The sequence below is a fragment of the Brachycentrus maculatus genome, unplaced genomic scaffold (assembly GCF_059751285.1).
Source record: "Brachycentrus maculatus isolate JH-2025_06_01 unplaced genomic scaffold, ASM5975128v1 h1tg000419l, whole genome shotgun sequence".
In the NCBI taxonomy this organism is placed as follows: domain Eukaryota; kingdom Metazoa; phylum Arthropoda; class Insecta; order Trichoptera; family Brachycentridae; genus Brachycentrus; species Brachycentrus maculatus.
In genome coordinates, this window is record NW_028281167.1 from 683,066 (window position 1) to 706,054 (window position 22,989).

Consider the following 22,989-nt stretch of genomic DNA (forward strand, 5'->3'; position numbering starts at 1 on the left):
GACCAGTTATTTTATTTACAACATTTTGAGTTTGTCCAAATACTTCACAAATCTGGATTATCTCCAATGGGAGTTATTTTTTTATATATTTTTTGACATCCTAACAAGTATGAAGCAGATTCTTCTTTATCTATGTTAACATTCATCATTCTACCCATGATTGACAACCATACTTCTCAAATTTTTGGAACACCTACATATCTCCATTATTTTACATAATGTACTGTTAAAATAACTGGAGAAACTACGATTTGTGAATAAGTATAACAAGAACCCTAACTGTCCATCGTAATATTCTTCCATAGTTCCCACAACTAAATTTTACAGTTTCAATGATTAACTTATTATTTGTTCGTCGCACTGCGATCAATGAAATCTTATTCAAGTGTTTTATTTTTATAATTAAATGTCAAGTTCAATTTTTTGAAATCAAATTCGTTACATCTTAATTTATTCATGACCTAATAAAATTAAGTAAGTTGTGATAATTTCCTTACATAATTTAATTTAATATTACTATCACATAATATAATCACTTTACTTTGCACATATTAATTTCTCTCAATTTTTATTTAATTTTGAAATAAATAAGATTAAAAAAAATGTTGTTAGTTTTGTTATCCATCTGGCATATTGAGCATGCAACAAGCGTTAGCAGGTAGAGTTGCTAAACAGTTGTGATAAGTGAAATCATACCAGTTAAATTTTATTATTAGCACTGGCTTTTGTGGGTCATTTCCTTACTTATCTTGCCAGAAGTAAGAAAATAAATATATATATATATATATATATATATATATATATATATATATATATATATATATATATATATATATATATATATATATATATATATATATATATGTATATATATATATATATATAAAACAATAATAATAAAACCCTTATCTGCACCCCAATGGTGCATAGGGCACTGCGTCATATAAACGCAGTGTTATCTTGATCGTTTACACATGAAGGAAAGGTGATCAGCCCTCCGCATCAGTTCAGGCATAAATATTACAGTGAAAAAATCACTCATATTTATTTTACCCCCCCTGGGAATCGAACCTGGATCCTCCAGAACGGTAGCCGTGCTGACCATTACACTACGGAGGCGGACAAAATATATATATATATATATATATATATATATATATATATATATATATATATATATATATATATATATATATATATATATATATAATATATATATATATATATATATATATATATATATATATATATATATATATATATATATATATATATATATATATATATATCTATATATATTTGTTATATAATGCTAGAGGAATATTTCATATATATACTTACCCTAAAAAAATAATATTTGAAGGTAATTGCTTCTTTAAATTTAAAGCCCCTCTGCAATATTTTAGTTTATAATTCATTTACAGTATTTTTGTATTGTTGATATCTGAACATAGACGAAGAAGAATATGGATATTAAGTCTGGGTTTATGAATTGTCATAGGCTGCTTAAAAGATCAGTTGCAACCCATGATTGACAACCACACGTATACAATTTTAGAAACTCCTTCAAATATATATCATTATTCTTATGACACAGTACATATACTGAAAAAATAACTCCCTAAGTGGAGAAATCTAGTTTTGGAGAAATCTATTTGTAAACAAGTATTTGGACGCACTGAAAATGTTCTAAGTTATTTATTAACGAATAACACATTTATAAAATTGCAATAAAGTGCCAAAAATGTAAATAATAATTTTTTGGTCAGCTATTTAAATTTTATTATGAGAGTGTTAAAAAAATACCGCAGGCATTAAATTAATGTCCAGTATATCTACATATGCGTTTATATGATACGGTGCCCTATGCACCATTGGAGTGCGTAATGTGCCAAATGCACCGTAAGGGTTTATAGAAGAAGAACTGTATCTACATATTCATTTACGTATTTATTTCAGGGGAATAATAATTATATTATAATTTGATTTGGTATTGACTTTCTGGAATAACATAATGATTAAATATAAAAATGAAACACCTGTAAACTACCACTTTTGAGTTTATTAATGTAGACACAACGAGTTGCGAGATTTACAGCTATAGTTTCCATTATCACCTGTTGATGAGAACACCCATAGTTCTTAAAACTAATCGTGTTTACATTGATAAAATAAATTAGTCCTAAGGTGGAGACTGACCGGAGCATTTCATCGTAACATAACGTCGTAACATCGCTCGCGGCGAGCATCACCGAGCATCAGAAACTATGGATGGAGCGCTCGGCTCGCTGTACTGACTGCCTGAATGCTCGCATCGTAAGGTGTTACGTAACGACGAAATGCTCTTGTCAGTCCCCACCCTTATAAAGTGTTTTAAAATAATACCAAAAGAATAATATTTACAACATTTTGAGTGTGTCCAAATACTTGTTCACAAAATCTGGATTATCTCCAATTACAGGAGTTATTTTCATATAATTTTATGTCATCTCATCAAAGATGAAGAAGAATACGGAAGTCTGGGTGTAAAGTGATCACTTAAATCAGCCTATGACGGTCGTCAGCCCCGTAAATGCCCAGACTTCCATATTCTTCTTCATCTTTGATGAGATGTCACAAAATAAAATGAGAATACTATTTTTTTTTTTTTTTTTTTGATTATATTATATTAATTGAGTAAACTTGTAATATCATTGTATTTTGTTCCAGGGTAACATAACAAGATGGGGAGAAGAGGCCCGCTACACGGCTTGGCCACGTGCCTCGCCCTGGTATTGCTTTCTGCGCACCATTCTCAACAGTACAGCTCAGGAGCACCACCCAAAGTATGTAAAACACTTCAGTTTTCAAAATTATTACAACTTTAAAACAGAACTATAATTACAAATATAAAACAGTCTACCTCCGTAGTGCAGTGGTCAGCGCGTTTGACTACTGTACTGGAGGTATTGGATTTGATTTCCAGGGAGGTTTAAATAAATACGGGTGATTTTCATTCACACATTTATTTAATATTACCATAGACTGGTACAAGAAGCACAGGGCTAATCACATTGCCTTCATGCCATTAACAATCAAGATAACATGATGTAGTGCCTTATGCACCATTGGGTGCGGATAAGGGTTAAAAAAAACACAATTGTTTTTGAAGGTGTCTCAATTTAATACGAAACATGTATCATTTTTCCCTTTTTTTATGAAAGAAGATGGAAGTCTGAGCATCCCAGGGTTTACACCTGGCATTTGGCTGGCTTAAGCGATCACTTTCTGCCCATTATAAAACATCCATATTGGCATCAATTTTTGAAACCTGTATATATGCAATGGTCTTAGATTCTTACTGGTAAGGTTTTAGATACATTCTTGTAGTATGGCAGATTGTTAAGCCATCAGTCGAGGGATTCGTGAAGTATTTATTGATTTTGCTTACGCTTCAAAATTCTTCGCTCATTTGTGCCCAAAACATCTTGACAGATCTTAACAACATTTTGAGTGTGTCCAAATACTTGTTCACAAAATCTGGATCATCTCTAATTACAGGAGTTATTTTCATATTATTTTTTGTCATCAAAGATGAAGAAGAATATGTGTGTTATTATAATCCAGGATTCGGACCTCACATACTAATAAAAGAGTTTCAGATTAATCAATAGCTTCTTTTCATCTCACCAATAGATGTCTCTAGTGAAGTTCTAGTGATTCAAGAACAATGTTTCAAAATTGGTTCATATATATAGAACTTCCAAGAAATTGAGTAGTGTGGTTGTCAATAATGGGTAGAATTGGTGAATGTTACACGTGTGTAAATGATCACTTAAACCAGCCTATGACGGTCGTCAGTCCCGTGAAGATCCCAGACTTCCATATTCTTCTTCATCTTTGATGAGATGTCAAAAAATAATACTTAGTCTTTTTATTGGAGAGAACAGCGTAATTAATTTTAAGATTGTAAAGTAGAAAAGTCTAGATACTGAATATAAAAAAAAACTCTATTAGCTATATCATACAAGGCACCACCAGGTCATGCCGCCCAGGATAACCACTGCTGACGATTCGTCGGCAGTTCTCGTCAGAACTTCATATTCCCAGACTTCCATATACTTCTTCATCTTTGATGAGATGTCAAAAAATAATTTTACAGATCTTTCTTAATTTTATCGATAATGTTTATCTCAGCCTAGCATTCTTTACTTACATATCGCTCACTCCTTTCAAGAACGTCATAAATCAAAAACCGTCAATTTGCAGTTGTGCATATTTTCAGAATGCCCAAAAAATGTACTATATCCCAGCAAAAGCGGCATATTTTTAACTTAATATTTACCCGCTACAAAGCAGAAAGTGTTGTTGTTGCATTTTGAAGAAAAGGTATTGTTTAATTATTTTTTTAAATGTACTAAATATTTTTCAAATGGAGAAAAAACCTTCAGGTTTTACCTAAAATGATCTGTTGTATAGTTAAAAGTTCGGTGAGTGGCTTGATATTTATTTTTAATACATTGTATTGTATTTTTAAACTTTAAAAACATTCTCCTGAAAAATCAAGTTTTTTGATTTATGACGTTCTTGAAGGGAGTGAGCGATATATCACCATTCGAACTTCTATCATGCATTGGTTGAAAATTTGTATTTCACTTTAATAGGTTGAATAATTTTTTTTCCAGGCCTGCGAGAAGATGTTGCCCTTCCACAACAACATCCTGGCTCAGACCAGCGCGGCTCCTTACACCGTGAGGCCCTGGGCTCCGCAGGTGCGTCAGGGGAGTCGGCTCAACGTCACGCTGTCCAGTCCCTCCAATGTCGCCATCGGCGGATTCTTCCTCCAAGCCAGGAGTGTGCAGGTAAGAGAGTAAGAAAGACAATTAGAAAAAGTAAAGAAAGTTGTATTTATTTTATTTATTTTCTTCTTCTTCTTCTTCTTATTATAGGCCTTGCGGCCTGTTTTTAAGAGGGATTAGCCTCCTGCGACGTCCTGCGATTTAAAAAAAAGGGTATGGTATAAAAAAATAGAAGGAGGAAGAGGAAGGAAGACTTTTTTTACAGGGGAATTACATGTGCATGGGAGGAGAATGGAACCATCCAGGATCCCCCACATTGCACTGTACGGCCAACCCCATGGTAGACGACTCCCGGGCAGACCACCAAAGAGAGGGGTCGATAGCTGGGAATCGACATCGCAGGAGGCTAATCCCTCTTAAAAACAGGCCTCAAAGCTTACAACAAGATAAAGAAGAAGAAGAAGAAGTCTGGCTTTGTATTATTATTAATCCAATAGTAATTTTTTTTTCACGAAAAACGCTTAAATAACGGTGTAAAAATTAAGGTGTAATATACGGTAGCCTTAAATAACGATCCTGATAATACCTGTACTCTCTCATGCAGAGATATTACAGACACTTCTTTTGTACTTTCTCCACCATAAGAGAGATCACCTTGACTTTATGTGATTATTTATCAAGATAACACTGCGTTGATACAATGTAATCTTTTATTCAATTTATTGTATAGTCATTTCAATTTATTCAATTCAATTCAATTAAATTTATTCAATAAAAAAATTATATATACATAACAAACAATATTCAAGGCGTATATATTAAAAGTAAAAGTAAGCAAGAAGACTTAAAGGTGTAGAAGAATCCCGCTTCGGAAAACTCCTTCGGACACATGGAACAGATCAATACCAATGTGATATTGTTCAACATAGCGGTAGCTCTTCCTACAGGCATAACCATCGGCAGGTTGGTCCTGTGAATAGGAATGTGAAACAATCTATGCCGACGCTGTCTTAGGTAACTATCGGGAACATACAGACCAATGCTCCGGATAATTTCAGGATTATCGATCATACCGCGCAACAATCGATAAAAATGCGTAATCAAATACATATTCCTTCTAGTCTCTAAACTATTGTAGCCAAGCATACCCTGGAGAAACTGGGTCGGGTAGAGCCAAGGATAATAGCCGTACTCTCTCATGTAGAGATACCTCAAAAACTTCTTTTGGACTTTCTCTACCATAAGAGAGTACTTAAGCTTGTGTGGCCCCCAGATCATCGAGCCACTCTCGAGTCTACTTCGCACCAAGGAGTTATAAAGAGTTCTCAGCACGCGGGTATTTTCAACATTAGGGTGAGAAATAGAACATACATGTTGTAAATGCTGTGAATAAAGTTTTTTTTGTTATCTTTACAGGACAACAGTAGAATCCTGGGTTCTTGGACTAGCTTGCCCACCCTAACCAAAACTACACAATGCTCTGGACCAGCCGACTCCGCTACCCACACTTCTCCTGTACCTAAATCCAACTTGGTCTTCACATGGACTGCTCCTGCTGACTTCCTTGGGGCCGTTGTAATCAGGTTGCTATTTTTACTAAACATAAGCAGAGTTGACTTCTTCGACTTGACCTGTTATGAAATATGTAGGATATAGTTTTTTTTTGCTTAAGATCAATCGCTTATCTCTGGGATAAAAATAAATATGTATTTTTTTCAAATACACCTTAATTGGTACCTGGGGAAAACACATTCCACTCCTTTATCAAGGACTCGATGAGTGTGATGCTGATCAACCTGTCTTCATGTAATAATTTATTATGGTGCCCTTTGTATATACAAACAAAGATATTCTACATGTAAAAATGATTAAGGAAACACTTGTTTTTATGCCACTTGAGTTTATTAATGACTACTAGTTTTGAAAGCTAAACTTCCATCGTCAGGTCTGAATAATATCTCATATTATTATTCATTTGATGTTCCATATGTATGTTTATGTTGCATTATATTGCTGTAATAGTATTAAATTATTTCCTTTTATTGTGCATGTAAAAGCCTTTCAGACGTATGTACCAATAAATAAATAATATTAATTATAGTTGTAGTAGTTACTAAGTACCATAGAACGGGGCTACTTGAACTTTGATGTGTTACTTGAGCCCAGTACAAAAAAAATATTTAGATCTGTATTTGGTCTACAATAATGAACGTTTCAACATGATTCTTTGTTTCCCTGACAGGTGACACTTATTGTCACAATACATTCATTATTGTAGACCAAATACAGATATAAATCTCTTTTTTGTACCGAGGACAAGTAACTCATCAAAGTTCAAGTAGCCCCGTTCTACGGTATGTTGTTTTATTATATTTAAAATGCGGTTCCATCAAGACATGTCTGCAGAAAAATTAAAACTATATAGTAGTTGTTTTATTTTAAAAAATACAGTTCCACCAATAAATGTCAGTAAAAAAACTTAAAACTCTATAGTTTTATTATATAAATTGCAGTTCCACCGATAAATGTCAGTACAATACTTAAATATCATAAAAATCTGCTTGTTTTCAGAGCAACAGTGGCAGAGAACTACGCCCAGTTCTGGGGCGGAGTGGACTCCACTCTAGTGGAAGTTGTCACTCCCGAGACAGAAATCACCTCCACATTTCCTCCGGAGACCACCCCTCTGCCTGCCAGGACAGAGCCTTCCTACGTCAGGCCCACCACTGCTGCTCCGGTGAGGGTTCTTTCATTTAACCTGTTAACCAGGCGGGACGCATAAATACGTCAAACGTAAACAATATCGGGTACGGGCAGGACATATGAATACGTCCTTGAAATATGTTTATTTTATTATATATTTTTTATTATTTATTAAAACCCTTATCCGCACCCCAATGGTGCATAGGGCACTGCTTCATATAAATGCAGTGTTATTTTGATCTTTACGCATGAAGGAAAGGTGATCAGCCCTCCACTTCAGGTACCAATCCAAGGTAATATTGAATAAATATTACAGTGAAAAAATCACTTATATTTATTTGACCCCCCCTGGGAATCGAACCCGGGACCTCCAGAACGGTAGCCGAGCGTCCTTACCATTACACTACGGAGGCAGACGTATATATATATCCATATATATATGACGGAATATATATCCATATATATATTATAAATATGGATGTTTATTTTTCGAACGATAAAGGTATTAGTCATCCATACATGTCTCGACATGAATTTAAGACACGGAGTGAATCAGTATCATTTCGCTATTGAGAATGGTAGACGTGTTCTGGGTGAGCAGTACTGACACGTCCTAGTGAAAGAATTCGAGCCCGTTACAAGTTGCGTAATTGGACAGCAGACCGCCTGGTTAACAGGTTAATAATAAATATAATGCCATTCAAAATTGATTCTTCTTCTTCATGAGTCCTCAGTCCTCCACTGCTGGATATACGCCTCTTTCTCTTCCTTCCATTTCCTCCGGTGGGTTGCTACTTTATTTTTACCTTCCATCAGACACAGGATGTGTAGCGAGTTTTTGGTTTTTGATCATCATACTGCACAAATGGTCTCTGGACACGGGGAGTTTAGAGACAAGCTTTATAAGCTTGGACTTTCCTCTGTTTCGGGCTGTGCTTGCGGCGATGAACATCAATCGGCCGAACACATCCTGTGGCATTGTGTGCTATTGGATGACGCTAGAGATGAGATGCTGAATGGTCTGACAGGGGTCATGCGACCAGCGTGGAATGTGGATCTGATGGCCAACAGTACGAATTTTGCACTCTTCCGTCGGTTTGTCCGGACTTGGGTATCTCGTTGGGAATTCCTCAGATGCGCGGACGCCTAGGTGAGATTGATTTGGTGGGACAGGCTGCTGTTCCTGTGGGATGCTGATACGGCCAGGACTGTGCTTCCTTCCGAGCGGAACGCACACGTTCTTTTGTGTTTTGTCCTTCCCTTACGGGGGTGGTATTTGGATCCTCTGCCTTTGTTCACCCAGGAAGTCCTTCTTTATTAATGGTTTTTTTCTTCTTCTCTTAATGTAAATAACGGTGTTTTTTTTTTGTTTTTAAATATTAGTTACTAGTTCTCTATTACTTTAGTCTTTAAGTCATTGTTTGTGTTCGTCTTAAATTGTATTCTGTTTTTAAATTTTTATTTTTGGAAACATTGTTATTATTTTTTTTTGTTGTGTTCTTATTGTTTTTATTTTATTAAAATTAAAAGAGGTAATGAGGGGATCCCGAGGGGTGGGGATGAAGTGTCGGCCTCTGTCCGTACATCCTCCTCCCCCCTCATTAATTGAATAGAGCAACAATTATTTCTTCAGAAATATTTTGAAGATTTTCCTCTATGTGCAGCTGACAGAGAGTCCCTCAGGACTCTATAACTGCTGCGGGTGGATGGTGGGCTCAGATTCCAAAAAAAGGTGGGTTGCTACTTGCAGCCAGTTTCTACCCACCACAGTTACTATGTCGTCAGACCACCTCTGTTTAGGTCAAAATTGATTAGTTATCCTTATATAGTGACTTGTGGCTCTTAAGGCCCAACATACGATAAGTCTCAACTTAATTTTCTTTGAGGACGACCGAGAAAAACTTGGCATGATCAGGTATCTCAAATACTTGAAAGTTAGTCAGGTTAGGAGTCGAAATAAACGGCGGGTATGTATGAGGAGCTGCATGAATGTGGAAGAGGCAAATAATGTTTGCAAAGACAGAGTGGTGTGGCATTCTCTCTGATGGTTAGTTAGTTAGGTAGTTTTCTTGAACCCAGGTAACATTTGATGTAATTTAATTTTTTGCTTAAAATACCGTTTTCGTATTGCAAAAGTAAGTTTTTTCTCGAAATAAATATATTTTTTTGAAAAGAAAAGACTTATTGATAGGCAGGGAGTCAGAAAAAAAATATATAAATTTAATTTTAATACGAATTCTAAAAAAAGTCAAATTCTAGTATAATTATTATGAACTACATTTTACGTAATAATAAAACTACAACTCATTAGTTTTTCCCACTTTTGTTAGTAATGTTATAATAAAATCGGAAAAAAAACTGTTCAGTTGTTTTATTCTTGTATATTATTTGCCACATGATTCCGGAGTTTTCACCCATTCAAATGATGTTTTTAAAAGGTTATTATGACCAACTTTTAAACATTTTAACATTAAAATATTAATACTTCGTACATATCTATTGAGTAATATAAGAACTATGATGCTCACAAAGTACAATAATCTGTCAAAATATTAATATGTTAGGTTGATGATAAAAATATTTCCAACTTGTATTACAGCGTGCAATCCGATCACACTGGCTCTCGGTAACTCAAATTACACTATTTCACACATTTTACCAAATATTTGCATGCATTACATACTCAATAATTATATATTTTTTCTTTCATGAAATATTAAAGGCTGAATACATATGTAGCTGATTACTGTTAATGCTTTCACAAAAACAATGCATTACATATTCTATACAAAACATCACTTTTATTTCTTAAATATTCAATAAATCATGTATTTAAAAAAGCGAAATGTAAAAAGTTGTAAATAGTATAAATTTATAAGTATTTCAGTTAGTGGAGCTTGCTAAATGCTTTTTCATAAATTTGCTTATACTTAAATATGTATATTTTTATTTTTAAAGGCTTCAGTATTTGTAAGGTTGCTTGGTCACAAATATAATAAAAATAAGCAGAAATAATTTTATTTTAATTATAAAACACTTAGGGTGTTTGTGCACTGCATGGAATTTTACCGTCCGGCAGTCCTGTTTTGAAAAATGAAAATGACTGACAGTTTAGAATTTACGCACAACATGTTCACACACCGATCAAGAGCACCGATCCGAAGAAAGATGGACAAAAGCACAAGCCAATCCAAGCCAATAATTGTTTTAAAACGCTAACTGACGTGCCGGACAGTAAAATTCCGTGTAGTGCACAAACGCCCTTAGTGGTATTAAAAACAAAAAATAAATTAAAGCAATTTAATATTTCTGACATCTCAAAAAGATGAAGAAGAATATGGAAGTCTGTTTATTTACAGGACTTACAACCTGTCGTAGGTTGGTTTAAATGATAAGTTTATACACATGAAACATTCACCATTCTACCAATAATTAACACATTGTGGTCGGGCAGATTTCTCATCAACCCTGATCCTTATAAGTACATATACTAATTAGGGTCGTATTCTAATCGCAAGTAATTGCAAATCCAATTCCGAACTGTATAATGTTTTTTGGTGTCTCTCGCGCTCTACTAAAAGTAAGCAAATAGAATGCTAACAAGCGGCTCCCGCTCTTTACCAACAGTATTTAAAAGACGTTTTTAAGCATTTCCCGTAAACAATGTGTAAACAACCACACTACCCAAGTTTTTGGAATCATATATCATATACTGGCAAAAAACATTAACTCTAAAATCCCTGTTTGAATAATCCCTGTTATTTAAAGCTTTTAGCCTGAATAAAATACCTTGTTTTGAATATTGAAAGCATTAACTTTGTGGATCATATTGATATATTATTTCTCGAAATAATATATGAATAAAATTCCTGCTAGTAAACTTAAAATTGAATTTACTTTTAATACCGTATAATTATGACATTTCAAACTACTTAGTATATTTGCCAGTTTAAAGAACATTGAAAACCTTATAATATGCATCATTTAGTCAAAATTGCATATTTTTGAGTAAACGTTTTTTGCCAGTACGATATATAAATATGATATAATTCACACGTCGCTTCATATAATTCATGTTATACTTTTGTACAAGCACTTATATGGTTTATATTTATCATATTTAGTGAAATGGACTTTCATTATCGGTTTTTAATATTATTTTTTGCAATTTACAGGTGAAAAATGATCCCTTTTATGAAGGTTGCGGTTCCACAAAGCTTTGCTTTGGTTCCACACCAACGTGCCTCTCCAACCAGAACTGTGTAGCCGCTGTCTCAGTCCTAGTTAAAGGTAGATATTATTTTATAATCCTTACAATTTTTTTTTAACACACTTCGGACGGGAAAGGTATTTCTACCCTATTAATTGTAATTGCAGACTGTTGGTAGGAATATATTAAAAATTTTTGGGTAATATATCCAAAATCAAACAAGGTTATTGGATCGAATTTTACTTTATTTACATATAATATAAATGATAATATGTGAGGCGTTTCTTCTAATTAAGACATTATCAAACACTTTTGTTTGATAATGTCTTTGATACTGTTAAATTTGATAATTGATAATTGATATTTTAGTGTTTGATAATGTCTTAATAAGACAAAACTGGTCACATGTCATATTTGTAAATAAAAAAAGAATTCAATCCAATAACCTTGTTTAATTTTGGATATATTACCCAAAAAAGTATTTCTACCCCTTCTGTCAATTGATGCTAAGGACGGGAGGGATATTTTTACCTTCTGCGCTGGCCTCATTTCAACGTCAGTTATAAGGAATTATTTAATGTTTTTATATGAATAAAATAGTTAAGAGCTAAACTATATGTATCCAATTATCAAATCACGTTACCAGCGTTTCGCAGGTGTAAAAAACACCCCCCTCCGAAATGTGTTAACTGTCTAGAGAGATTTAAACCATTTTATTGCTGAGATTTTTTCTTACATATTTTCTAATAATGTTGGATTTTTTGTTGCTTAAATGTTCCTTTTTCTTAGGTGTTTATAAAATCAACAATGTTTTTCTCAATTATTGAAACATTGTGTACCTGCAAGGATTGTGAAATTAATCATACAGAAAATGTGTGCTATCTCTTTGTTTCTTTTCCATTTAGCTAAAATGAGCTACAGCAACGCGTGACCTGGTACGGCTTGTAATATAATACAGTAAAAACTATGATATTGTTCCTTTGAATTCTACAATTTGTTCACAAATAATTGATATGTGGTCTATTAGATATTTACTTATTTGTTACATTTCAGGAGAAATATATACATTTGAACTGAAAGGAACTGAAAACCCTGGATATGTTGCTGCTGGATTATCGAGAGATAAGAATATGGTGAGAACTATGTTTAATCTTACAATATTTATATAAAAAAATGTTTGTGTGTTAATAAACTCAAAACCTGTGATAAGCGTTTTGAACTGGGACGGAAAATGATATATTTTTTAAACAGATTTTTTTTTTGCAATTGCAACGGCATCCATTGAAAATTAAAGTAACACATGCATACTAAACATTGCTTATGGCGGACAGCGCGCTTCTTAACAGATTCTGTCATTTTTAATAATGTGGATTGTATTGTTTTATTTAAATATTTTCATTGCTTCACAAGCACTGTGAAATGAAACAAATTACAAATATTTGGTTTCTTTTTTCTTTCTTTGTCATTTAAACAGAGTGAGCCACAGCTACGCGTGGCTGAATACAGTTAGTTAATAATAATAATGTTAATTTTATGTATCCTTTCACACATATTAATATTAGTTCTGCACTGACAAATTAAAAAGTATTTTTTTAATGACTAAGACATTTTTTAAACATTTAAAAGTATTGATCCTTTACCCGATTTTCTTGTATAACATACGGGTAACAAAATGGGCTTTTGAGTTTTGTTCCTGTTTGTTTATTTTGCCTTTGTTCCATATTTACTGTTATTTAATGCCTTGCAATAATGCATTATTTACTTATTTATTTTTTTACAAAAATATTAATAATATTAGTATATGACCACTCACCGAGATTTTTATGTCTATATAAAAATCTCAGTGAGTGGTTATATACTAATATTATTAACATTTTTGTGAAAAAATAAATTAGTAAAAATGACTAACCACAAAGTAAATGCTTTAAATATCAATAATATGTATGGAGAATAATGCATTATTTCTTTATTTATTGTAACTGCAGACAGTTGGTAGAATCCCATATTGAATTATTGGGTAATAAATCTAAAATTAAACAAGGTTTATTCTAGTTGGTTGAATTCTGCATTTATTTATGTATATGTTAATACGTGACGCGTTTCATCTTCTTAGGACATTATCAAACACTATTATGTCCCAAGAAGACGAAACGTGTCACGTATTAACATATACATAAATAAATGTAGAATTCAACCAAATAAACCTTGTTTAATTTTAGATATATTACTTAATAATGCATTATTTTATTATAAGAAATAAAAAACAAGCTCTTATTCTAAATATAATCTTTATAAAAACTCATCACTTAAAATATCTACATAATCTTTATGTAAACCTCGTGTCTGGCTTTTGTAGGGAGACGACCATTCCATGGAATGTACCCAATCAAATGGTAGAGTGACTGCGCACACTTCTTGGACATACCCTAAAATAGCTCCCTACGTGTCCAGAGAGAATGTGGTAAGTTCACTTTTGAAAACATTACTTTATGTAGGCAAACAATAATCACATATCTTTTGAATGTTTTATTAGATAGTATGTTTAAAGTTGTCAAAAAAAATTGACTTATGTTTGAAAGTTAATCAAAAGAATTCCTTTTTCAGTCCCAAAGTGTGATCCAGCTCATCAGTTCTTCCTACAATGACGGAGTGCTTACATGCAAGTTCACCCGGGATGCGCGCTCCGTAGTAAAAGGAATGAACTTCGACCTCACCAAGGACAAGTACCATCTGATGATCGTAGCTGGAGACGAGATTCACCGTAAGTTTCCCTTTGAAATGTCATTAAAAGTGTGTTTATCAGTATCTGTGTGTCGAAAATACCTCCTGTGTCCATCGTGAATATATTTTTTTCCAAAACATTTGGTTCCGGGATTCATTGAGTCTTTAAAAGACATAAAAGAATACACTTGTATTTAATGTTTAATTCTTTGGAAATTTATTTATTTTCAAAACTTCCTAATTTCCATGTTTTCTGTGTGATATTTAAGTATTTTGTACACAGTTAATGTGCTAAGGCCCAGAAGACGAAGAAACCATTTTTATCGATTGACCTGACACAATGACATTACACATCCCTATTTAACACCTTGAGAGATGCTAGACCAAGATGGAAATGTCCCATTTACCCTTATAAATGCAGTACTATCATCATTTAAAAAGGATGCGGAATACATTGAAACATGTTTAACAATACATTTAAAGAAATTGTAAAATTTACCAATAATTTTTTTTAAATGAATAACTAGCAAAGCCTCCACTTGCTTGCAAAAGGTTGTTTGCAGGTAGGATAGCAAGAATAGGGAAGGTAGATGTAAAAAATACATCACAAATACCCAGACCAATTGAAAATAAATCTTTCTTGAATTTATTTTGTAACACACAGTTTCACAGTCTAACGTCTACCCAACTACGCTATGACGCCTGTCTATTTACTTAATTATTTAAAAAAAAGGTTTGTTTGTTAAATAATTAAATAAACATTAGTATTAAAGGTGTCTGACCTTCCACTTTCCAGCCGACAGTGTGGGATTCCACAGCAAAGTGTTCCAGAGGACCGAGGAGATGGTGTCTCTGTCGGAAGTGGGCCAGTTGGCCGGAGCTTCCAAGCTGCTGCTCCGACTGCACGGCTCCTTCATGCTGGTGGCCTGGATCGGCACCGCCTCTTGCGGAATACTCCTCGCCAGGTTAGCAATACGGCAGAACTTACAATTCTTCGTCATCTTCTGCTTGGTGTAGGTCTTGTGGCCTGTTTTTAAGAGGGAGTGCTTTCTGCAATGTTGATTCTCAGCTGTCAATCTATCTCTTTGGTGGTCTGCCCGGGAGTCGTGTACCTTAAGGTTTGCCGTGCAGTGCAATGTTGAGTATTCTGGATGGTTCTATTCTCCAGAACTCCAATTATCTGTATCAATTGGGTACGGACACCATTTGGATATACTCCAAGACAGGAACACACATGATGGACCCCAAAATTTTTGAGATGAGACCTTGGGAGAATAAAATAGGCGTCGGAAGACCTCAAAAAATATGGTCTGATGGCATAGCCACTGTGGGGGGTAGAAACTGGCTGGAAACAACAAACCTGCTGAAGGAAATGGAAGATGCCTATATCCAGTGGTGGAGGACAGAAGGCTAAGGAAGAAGAAATAATGGAAAATTCAGATAATTTAATTTTTCCTTATTAATAGTGTCTATTTTAAATCATCACTTCTTCTTCTGCTTCCTTCTTATATATCCAAGAATCTATCTATTCTGTTATCTGTCTCTTGTGACGTAGACTGCCAGCTGTCACGCCATCGCTTTGTAGGTCTTCCAGATGGTCTTCTGACTGGGTTTTCTTTAAGAGCAATTCGAGCCAGTCTATTTTCTTGCATTCTTTTGACATGGGTATTCCAGAATCGTCTTCGCTGTCTTCACCATCCGACTATATCCTCCGTACTACACATTTTCCCAATTACCGTGTTCCTTATTTGGTCTCTTAATGTGTTTCTAGTTGCACACTTCAATGCCCTGACTATATCCTCCGTACTACACTGTTTTCCAGTTCTCAAATAACAAATGTCTCAGGATCCACGGTGTTTCAATCCAGTCAAAACCTCATCAAGACAAATAAATGGTTTTATTTATTTATCGATATTACAACATAGATGAGAGTCTAAATAAATGGAAGTCTGTCCGTTTACATGGCTTAAAACCTGTCATACGCTAGTTTTTTTTTATACACATGTAACATTCACCATTGTACCTGTGATTTACAACCATAGTACTCAAATTTCGGATGTTATATATATGCTTCAATCAAAAACATTGTGCGCATGCTTCTTCTTCACTACCATCTATGGTTGAATTTAGTAAGTTTTTTTTATTCTCGGAGACCTTTATAAAATATCTTAAGCCATGTAATTGCCCAGACTAACACATTTTTCTACATCTTTGTTGAGATATCAATAAGAAAATCTTGATTTTTTAATAAACTGATTATCAAATTGCTACCTAAACAGTTTTTCATCAACGTTTTCCATTGATAAATCATATTTCTTGCTAAACTATGTAAATAAAGGTATGAAAAAATGTTTTTTTAAAATTACAGATACTACCGACAGACTTGGGTTGGAAGCCAACTTGGAGGAAAGGACTTATGGTTTGCAGTGAGTATAATTTATTTATTTATGATTTATTACAATCAATTGTTTTAATTAGGTTAATGGCACTCGTAAATCCTTTTTACGCTTGATTAGTTATTGCCTAAGGGCGCTTGTCAACTACCCGGAATTTGACCGTCCGGCGGCATGAAAGCGACTACGACAGTTTAGCATGATCGAATTTACGCACATGTGTTCACGCACCGATCCGAAAAAAGATGGACAAAAGCACAAGCCAATCCAAGTCAATGGTCAATTTAAAACGCTAACTGACGTGCCGGACGGTAAAATTCTGTGTAGTGGACAAACGCCCTAAGGCTGTTCAACACCTAGTCAAAGCAAAAAAACCCTGATATTTAACCCTTTTCCATACTAACTTGAAATCGTTTTTATCATGCATTTCATCAAATTTAAACTGTGAAAATGTAAAAATACTCCATTTTTGTATTTTCATGAAATTTAAACTGTGTAAACATGTAAAAATACTGCATTTTAGTATATTCATGTGTTGATGATCTGTAGTTCTTGAAACTAGTCATGTTTACATTCAACTCAAATATATATTTCATAGTTTAATTATTTATTCTTGATGTCAAATGATTGATTGAAATGCCATTAATTGATTCGGCAGTTCCTTTGTGGTAACAATATCTATTCATTTTTACTCGAAGTTTTACTTGGCAAATACCACTATTTCTCAAAATCTTACATAGTCAAAATAAAATGTTGTTCGAATATGAAATCTTGGTCACAACTGTCGTCAAGAAAAGGGGATTCAGTTGGCTTGGCCATGTACTCCGCATGCCTCCTGAGAGCCGCCATCAGGCTTGCCTCTTTTACAAGGCATCAGGTTCGCCCAGGATGACCACTGCTGACAATTCGTCGGCAGTTCTCGTCAGAACTTCGGGATGCGGATTTGGACTTGGGAGGATGCAAGGGAGCTGGCAGCCGACAGAAAAGCTTGGGGACAGTTTGTGGACTCCATATGCTCCACATAGGGATCGGATATGGTTAAATAATAAATTGAATATGATGCAGTATCAGGATTTTTTTTTAAATAGTCGTATTTACCAAGTAAAACTTAAATTCAAAACGATAGATATTACCGCAAAGTAACTGCTGAATCAAGTAATGAAAATATTTAATGTACTTAGTGATGCGATGTTTTATTCTTGTTCAACAGTGGCATAGAATATTCATGGTGTCTACATGGCTGTTGACCATAGCTTCCTTCATCATTATCTTGGTGGATGTGGGTGGATGGGGAGGAACCGGAGACAACCCTCACGCCATCATCGGCATCGTCACCATTGTCCTCTGCTTCCTTCAGCCAATCGGTGAGTCTCTCTGACACCTCATCGGACTAGCTCAATTGACCGTCGGATCGTATGACCTGTCTATTAGGAGGTTCTAATGACAGTTCTTAAGTCCATTCCCGCATAAGGCAGTAGCATATGTATATATTTCAATAACTTAGCTTTCATTTTGCCAGAGATTTTAGGTGCTGCCAATGTGGATAAGACAAATGCCAGGTCATAAGCCTCGATGAATGTAACACAAGTCGCTCACTCCTTTCAAGGACGTCATAAATAAAAAAACTTGATATTTCAGGAGAACTTTTTTAAAGTTTAAAAATATAATACAATGTAGGTATTAAAAATAAATGTCAAGCCACTCACTGAACTTTTTACTGTGCAACAGATCTTTTTAGGTAAAACGTGAAGGTTTTTTCTCCATTTGAACAATATTTAGTATATTTAAAAAAAATAATTAAACCATACCTTCTCTTCAAAATGCAAAAACAAAACTTTCTGCCCTGTAGCGGGTAAATATTAAGTTAAAAATATGCCGCTTTTGCTGGGATAAAGTACATTTTCTGGGCATTCTGAAAAAATGCACAACTGAAAATTGTCGATTTTTGATTTATGACATTCTTGAAAGGAGTGAGTGAAATATGACTTATATGTATATATGTATGTAATATGTTTAAAAAAAACTTTTTAATGATTTCAGGCGCTTACTTCAGACCCCATCCCAACACATCGAGACGACCAGTTTTCAACTGGCTGCATTGGTTCTTTGGCAACGCTGCTCATATCTTAGGAAGTGAGAATCAATTTTATTTACAGTCAAACCTCAAAACAGTAAAATAATTCTACAGCCATTTTGAATATTTCAATAGAAACTTATATTTTTTGTTGCCAAAACAAATGATTCCAGTATAAATATTTATTGTATGCTTATTTTTTTAGTTGTTACTGTTTTCTTCGCCGTATACTTAAACAAGGCAGAACTTCCCGGTTGGACCGTGTACATCTTGGTGGCTTTTGTAGCTTTCCACGTCATCATGCATCTTATTCTGTCTGTAAGTATTCTATTTCTCTGAACAAATTGAAATACTTGATTAAACTGGCCTATGTTACATTTCACTTGCGAGTTGCAAAGAACCAAAAATATTATTGTGACCATATCTGCCGCCATTGCGGCCTTATATCTTGCGTAGTGTGAGTTCTTGCTGATATCATGGATTAACAAAAATAATTAATGTCCATATTTGTAGTGTGATGGTTAACACATTTGGCTACCAAACTGGATGTTTTGCGTTCGATTCCCAGGGGGTTTGACTAATCATTTGTGAAAAAAAAAAAAAAAAATTGTCCACTAAATTTGAAATGGAATGTCGGGAAATGGTCAATTTGATGAACACTGCGTTAATTTGATGCAGTGCCCTATGCACCATTAGGTGCGGATAAGTGTTATAAAAATTTTTTTTGAAAAGGATAATTTTAGCATACGTATAGGAAAATATGTCAGCCTTAAAACGATTAATATCATCCCGTTCTGGTACCTGAAACACAGATAATCGTTGGGTGCCAATAAGGGTTAGAATGCAGAGATGAAGTCCAGTTTTGAAATGTGATATTATCATGTTGAATATTCCAGATTGCCATGTGTGTTAGTGATGGAAGAATCAGCAATGGACGTGTCAACTCGTTCCCGATGAAGGATTTAATGACCAACAACCGACCTTCGTTGAATCACGACAGAAAGATGGACGCTCCGGTAATTATAACAACACTTAATCATAAAGTCACTATTTTTAATTTCACCACTTAACAGTCAAATTTTGGTGAGAAAATTTACTAACAAGTTGAAACAAGGCTGCCTGAACACCGCTCGGAAGAATCATCGCTCAGAAACAAATACATAAATATATTTGGCTCAGACAAATCAAGATTTTCCTGCACTACAATGCAGACTCCTCGCACTCGGGCTAAACTGGGAACTGGTCAATTTTTTTGACAGGCACCGTGGCATAATTGGGTAGACACTGGATTGCAAATGGTTTAATTCCCGCCAATTGCATAATAAATTCAAGAATGATTTATTTTCAAATGGTCTGGGTGTTTGTGATGTATTTTTCATATCTGCCTTTCATCTCCTTACTATCCTACCTGCAGACAAGCCTGTAAAAGTCTCTACTTTGCTAGTTATTCCTTAAATAAATAATTATCTAAAGTTGTTATAAGCATTATTGTAATTATTACATATTCTGGTAGTTATTTGGGTTTGATTCCTAAGGATGGGTGATCAAAATATACATGAGTGATTTTTTATTCTAATATTTTTTAATATAACCCTGGACTCACATAACACTGCGCCAATATGATGCAGTTCCCATTGCAGCTGTTGCGGCTACTTGCGATGTATTTTTTTCTTCTTGTTTTCAGATATTTACCAGAGCTAACATTAAAACATTGTTATTAAATCATGTCAACTTCAACATTGGTCAATAAAAGCTAATAAAAGCAATATATAGGAATACTCACAATTTTCCCGTTTTTAAATCACATTTTCATATGGTGTCCGCCTTCGTAGTGTAATGGTCAGCACGCTCAGCTACCGTTCTGGAGGTCCCGGGTTCGATTCCCAGGGGGGGGTCAAATAAAAATAAGTGATTTTTTCACTCGAATATTTATTCAATATTATCCCGGACTGGTACCTGAAGCGGAGGGCTGATCACCTTTCCTTCATATGCTAACGATCAAGATAACACTGCGTATATATGATGCAGTGCCCTATGCACCATTGGGGTGCGGATAAGGGCTTGAAGAAGAAGAAGTACAATATACATATCACTGTTGCATGCGGATTTTTTTTTTGGCACTGTAAGGGAAAAGTTAATATAATAAATTATTTTGAATATTTTCCAGCATTCTGGATTCAGAAAACTGCTACTGGGAGTGTATTACACAATAGTGATACTGTTTGTCATCGCACTCGTGTGCCTGGTCTGCCTCGCGCCTATAGAAGAGACCCTGGAGTCCGTCAGCAAAGCCATTTCCGGAAACAAGGACTCAAATTAAATCCTGCAAATATTTTTTTAAGTATTCCCCATCAACGACTTAGTAATCCCGGAAATCTCTCAAACAAACAGTTGTTTAGTAGATAATCAAACTGACTTATGATAAATCTCATTCGTGACGTGTGCGTAGATTTCCACATTGAACTTTTCAAACTATGAACGTTAAGGAATAGTTTTAAGACAGGAATCTTGTACAAATATATATCTCTTTTATCTCATTTTAAATCTCAAAATATACAATAGGTTTAATTATTTTAATAGACGTATGTGTTGTAGTCAAAGGCCGTTTTTAGTCCCTCCATTTATAAACTAGTCAAAGTACGTAGTGACCGACGCTTTTCGTCTACATCCAAAATAATGATGCGTTTTAGTTAATTCGCTCACTCCTTTCAAGAACGTCATAAATCAAAAAACTTGATTTTTCAGGAGATCGTTTTTAAAGTTTAAGAATTAAATGAAATGTATTAAAAATAAATATCAAGCCACTTATTGAACTTTTTACTGTGCAACAGATCTTTTTAGGTAAAGCCCAAAGATTTTTTCTCCATTTGAAAAATATTTGGTTTATTTAAAAAAATAATTAAACAATACCTTTTCTTCGAAATGCAAAAACAACATGTTCTGCCCTGTATCAGGTAAATATCAATTTAAAATATGCCTGTTTTGCTGGGATATAGTACATTTTCTGGGCATTCCGAAAACATGCACAACTGAAAATTGACAATTTTTGATTTATGACGTTCTTGAAAGGAGTGAGCGAATTGTTAAATTACGCTTGCAGATAGCTATGCAAGCGTTACCTAAATCGAACTTTGACTAATCATTTCAGCCATTCTACGATATAACTAAAAACAAATCTGACTTTGACGAAAGATGTTCGTCACTCCATAAGTTGACTGGTTTATTCACAGAGGAATTTATGGGCTTTGTCTATGACATAAAAATCATGTTTTTATTCTTATTTTGACTGCGGAAACAAATAAAAATCACTTAATAATTTTACACAGATGAAAATATGATGGAAATTCACCAAATAATATTTTTCTTTTTGTGTAAATGTTTGCATAGATTTTATTAAAAATGTCACTTATGTTGTTTTGTGTTTACAGCATTGATATGATTATCTTAAATTATACATAAAATATTATTTTTAATAATTAAACAATGGGATCTTGCTCATATTTCAACTCTTAGAAAGCAGGTCAAATATCTTACCTCAAATAATATGAATAATCCACGGAAATCATTGTTATGTAGAAGAAAGATTCATTCTAATAATTAATGATGGGATTGAATTAGTGATTTATGAATTGAACGATTAATTATTTGATTATTCAAATAATTAAAACACCACCAAACTCAAATTTTTATATTTATATGCATAATACCTTATAATTCAGTCTTTAAAAAAATTCAGAATCCTCTGAAAATATTTTATTGTATATACATATATACTATATCAGTGGTTCCCAATTAGTTTTTCCTGTGTACCTTTTTAGGAAAGACCTCAAACTTGCGTATGCCTTATTATGGGAATGATAATAAAAAACTAAATCAGTTCTTTTTGAGCATTTATTACTGTCAAAACAAAGTTCTAGTGATGATAAAAATCAGTTTAATGCGACAAATGGGCGCGATTTTCTTTACATTACTCTGAAAAATCTGGTTGCCTTTTGGTCATCTTCAGGTTGAAGTCTGTGACGGTGTTTAGTTTTTGTTTTTTTTTTTTACTGATTAAATTATCTTTGTATAGAGATTGCCACGCATATCCATTGAATCAACATGCAGGTA

At 34.0% G+C, this 22,989-nt stretch overlaps 1 protein-coding gene across 1 annotated transcript in view; it reads left to right on the forward strand.

Moving 5' to 3' along the window:
* The window catches only part of LOC148302756 (ferric reductase 1-like), a 75,051-nt gene extending 52,761 nt beyond the window's left edge, over positions 1-22,290 (forward strand). The window contains exons 3-17 of the mRNA XM_088271063.1: positions 2,710-2,825; positions 4,665-4,841; positions 6,195-6,361; positions 7,350-7,515; positions 11,657-11,771; positions 12,745-12,824; positions 14,048-14,152; positions 14,296-14,452; positions 15,209-15,377; positions 16,781-16,838; positions 18,016-18,169; positions 18,846-18,938; positions 19,085-19,197; positions 19,776-19,895; positions 21,047-22,290. Of these exons, the coding sequence (XP_088127189.1) occupies positions 2,724-2,825; positions 4,665-4,841; positions 6,195-6,361; positions 7,350-7,515; positions 11,657-11,771; positions 12,745-12,824; positions 14,048-14,152; positions 14,296-14,452; positions 15,209-15,377; positions 16,781-16,838; positions 18,016-18,169; positions 18,846-18,938; positions 19,085-19,197; positions 19,776-19,895; positions 21,047-21,199 (1,929 nt within the window). The 5' untranslated portion in view covers positions 2,710-2,723 and the 3' untranslated portion in view covers positions 21,200-22,290. The remainder of the gene's footprint in view (positions 1-2,709; positions 2,826-4,664; positions 4,842-6,194; positions 6,362-7,349; positions 7,516-11,656; positions 11,772-12,744; positions 12,825-14,047; positions 14,153-14,295; positions 14,453-15,208; positions 15,378-16,780; positions 16,839-18,015; positions 18,170-18,845; positions 18,939-19,084; positions 19,198-19,775; positions 19,896-21,046) is intronic.
* Positions 22,291-22,989: the final 699 nt, after the last annotated feature.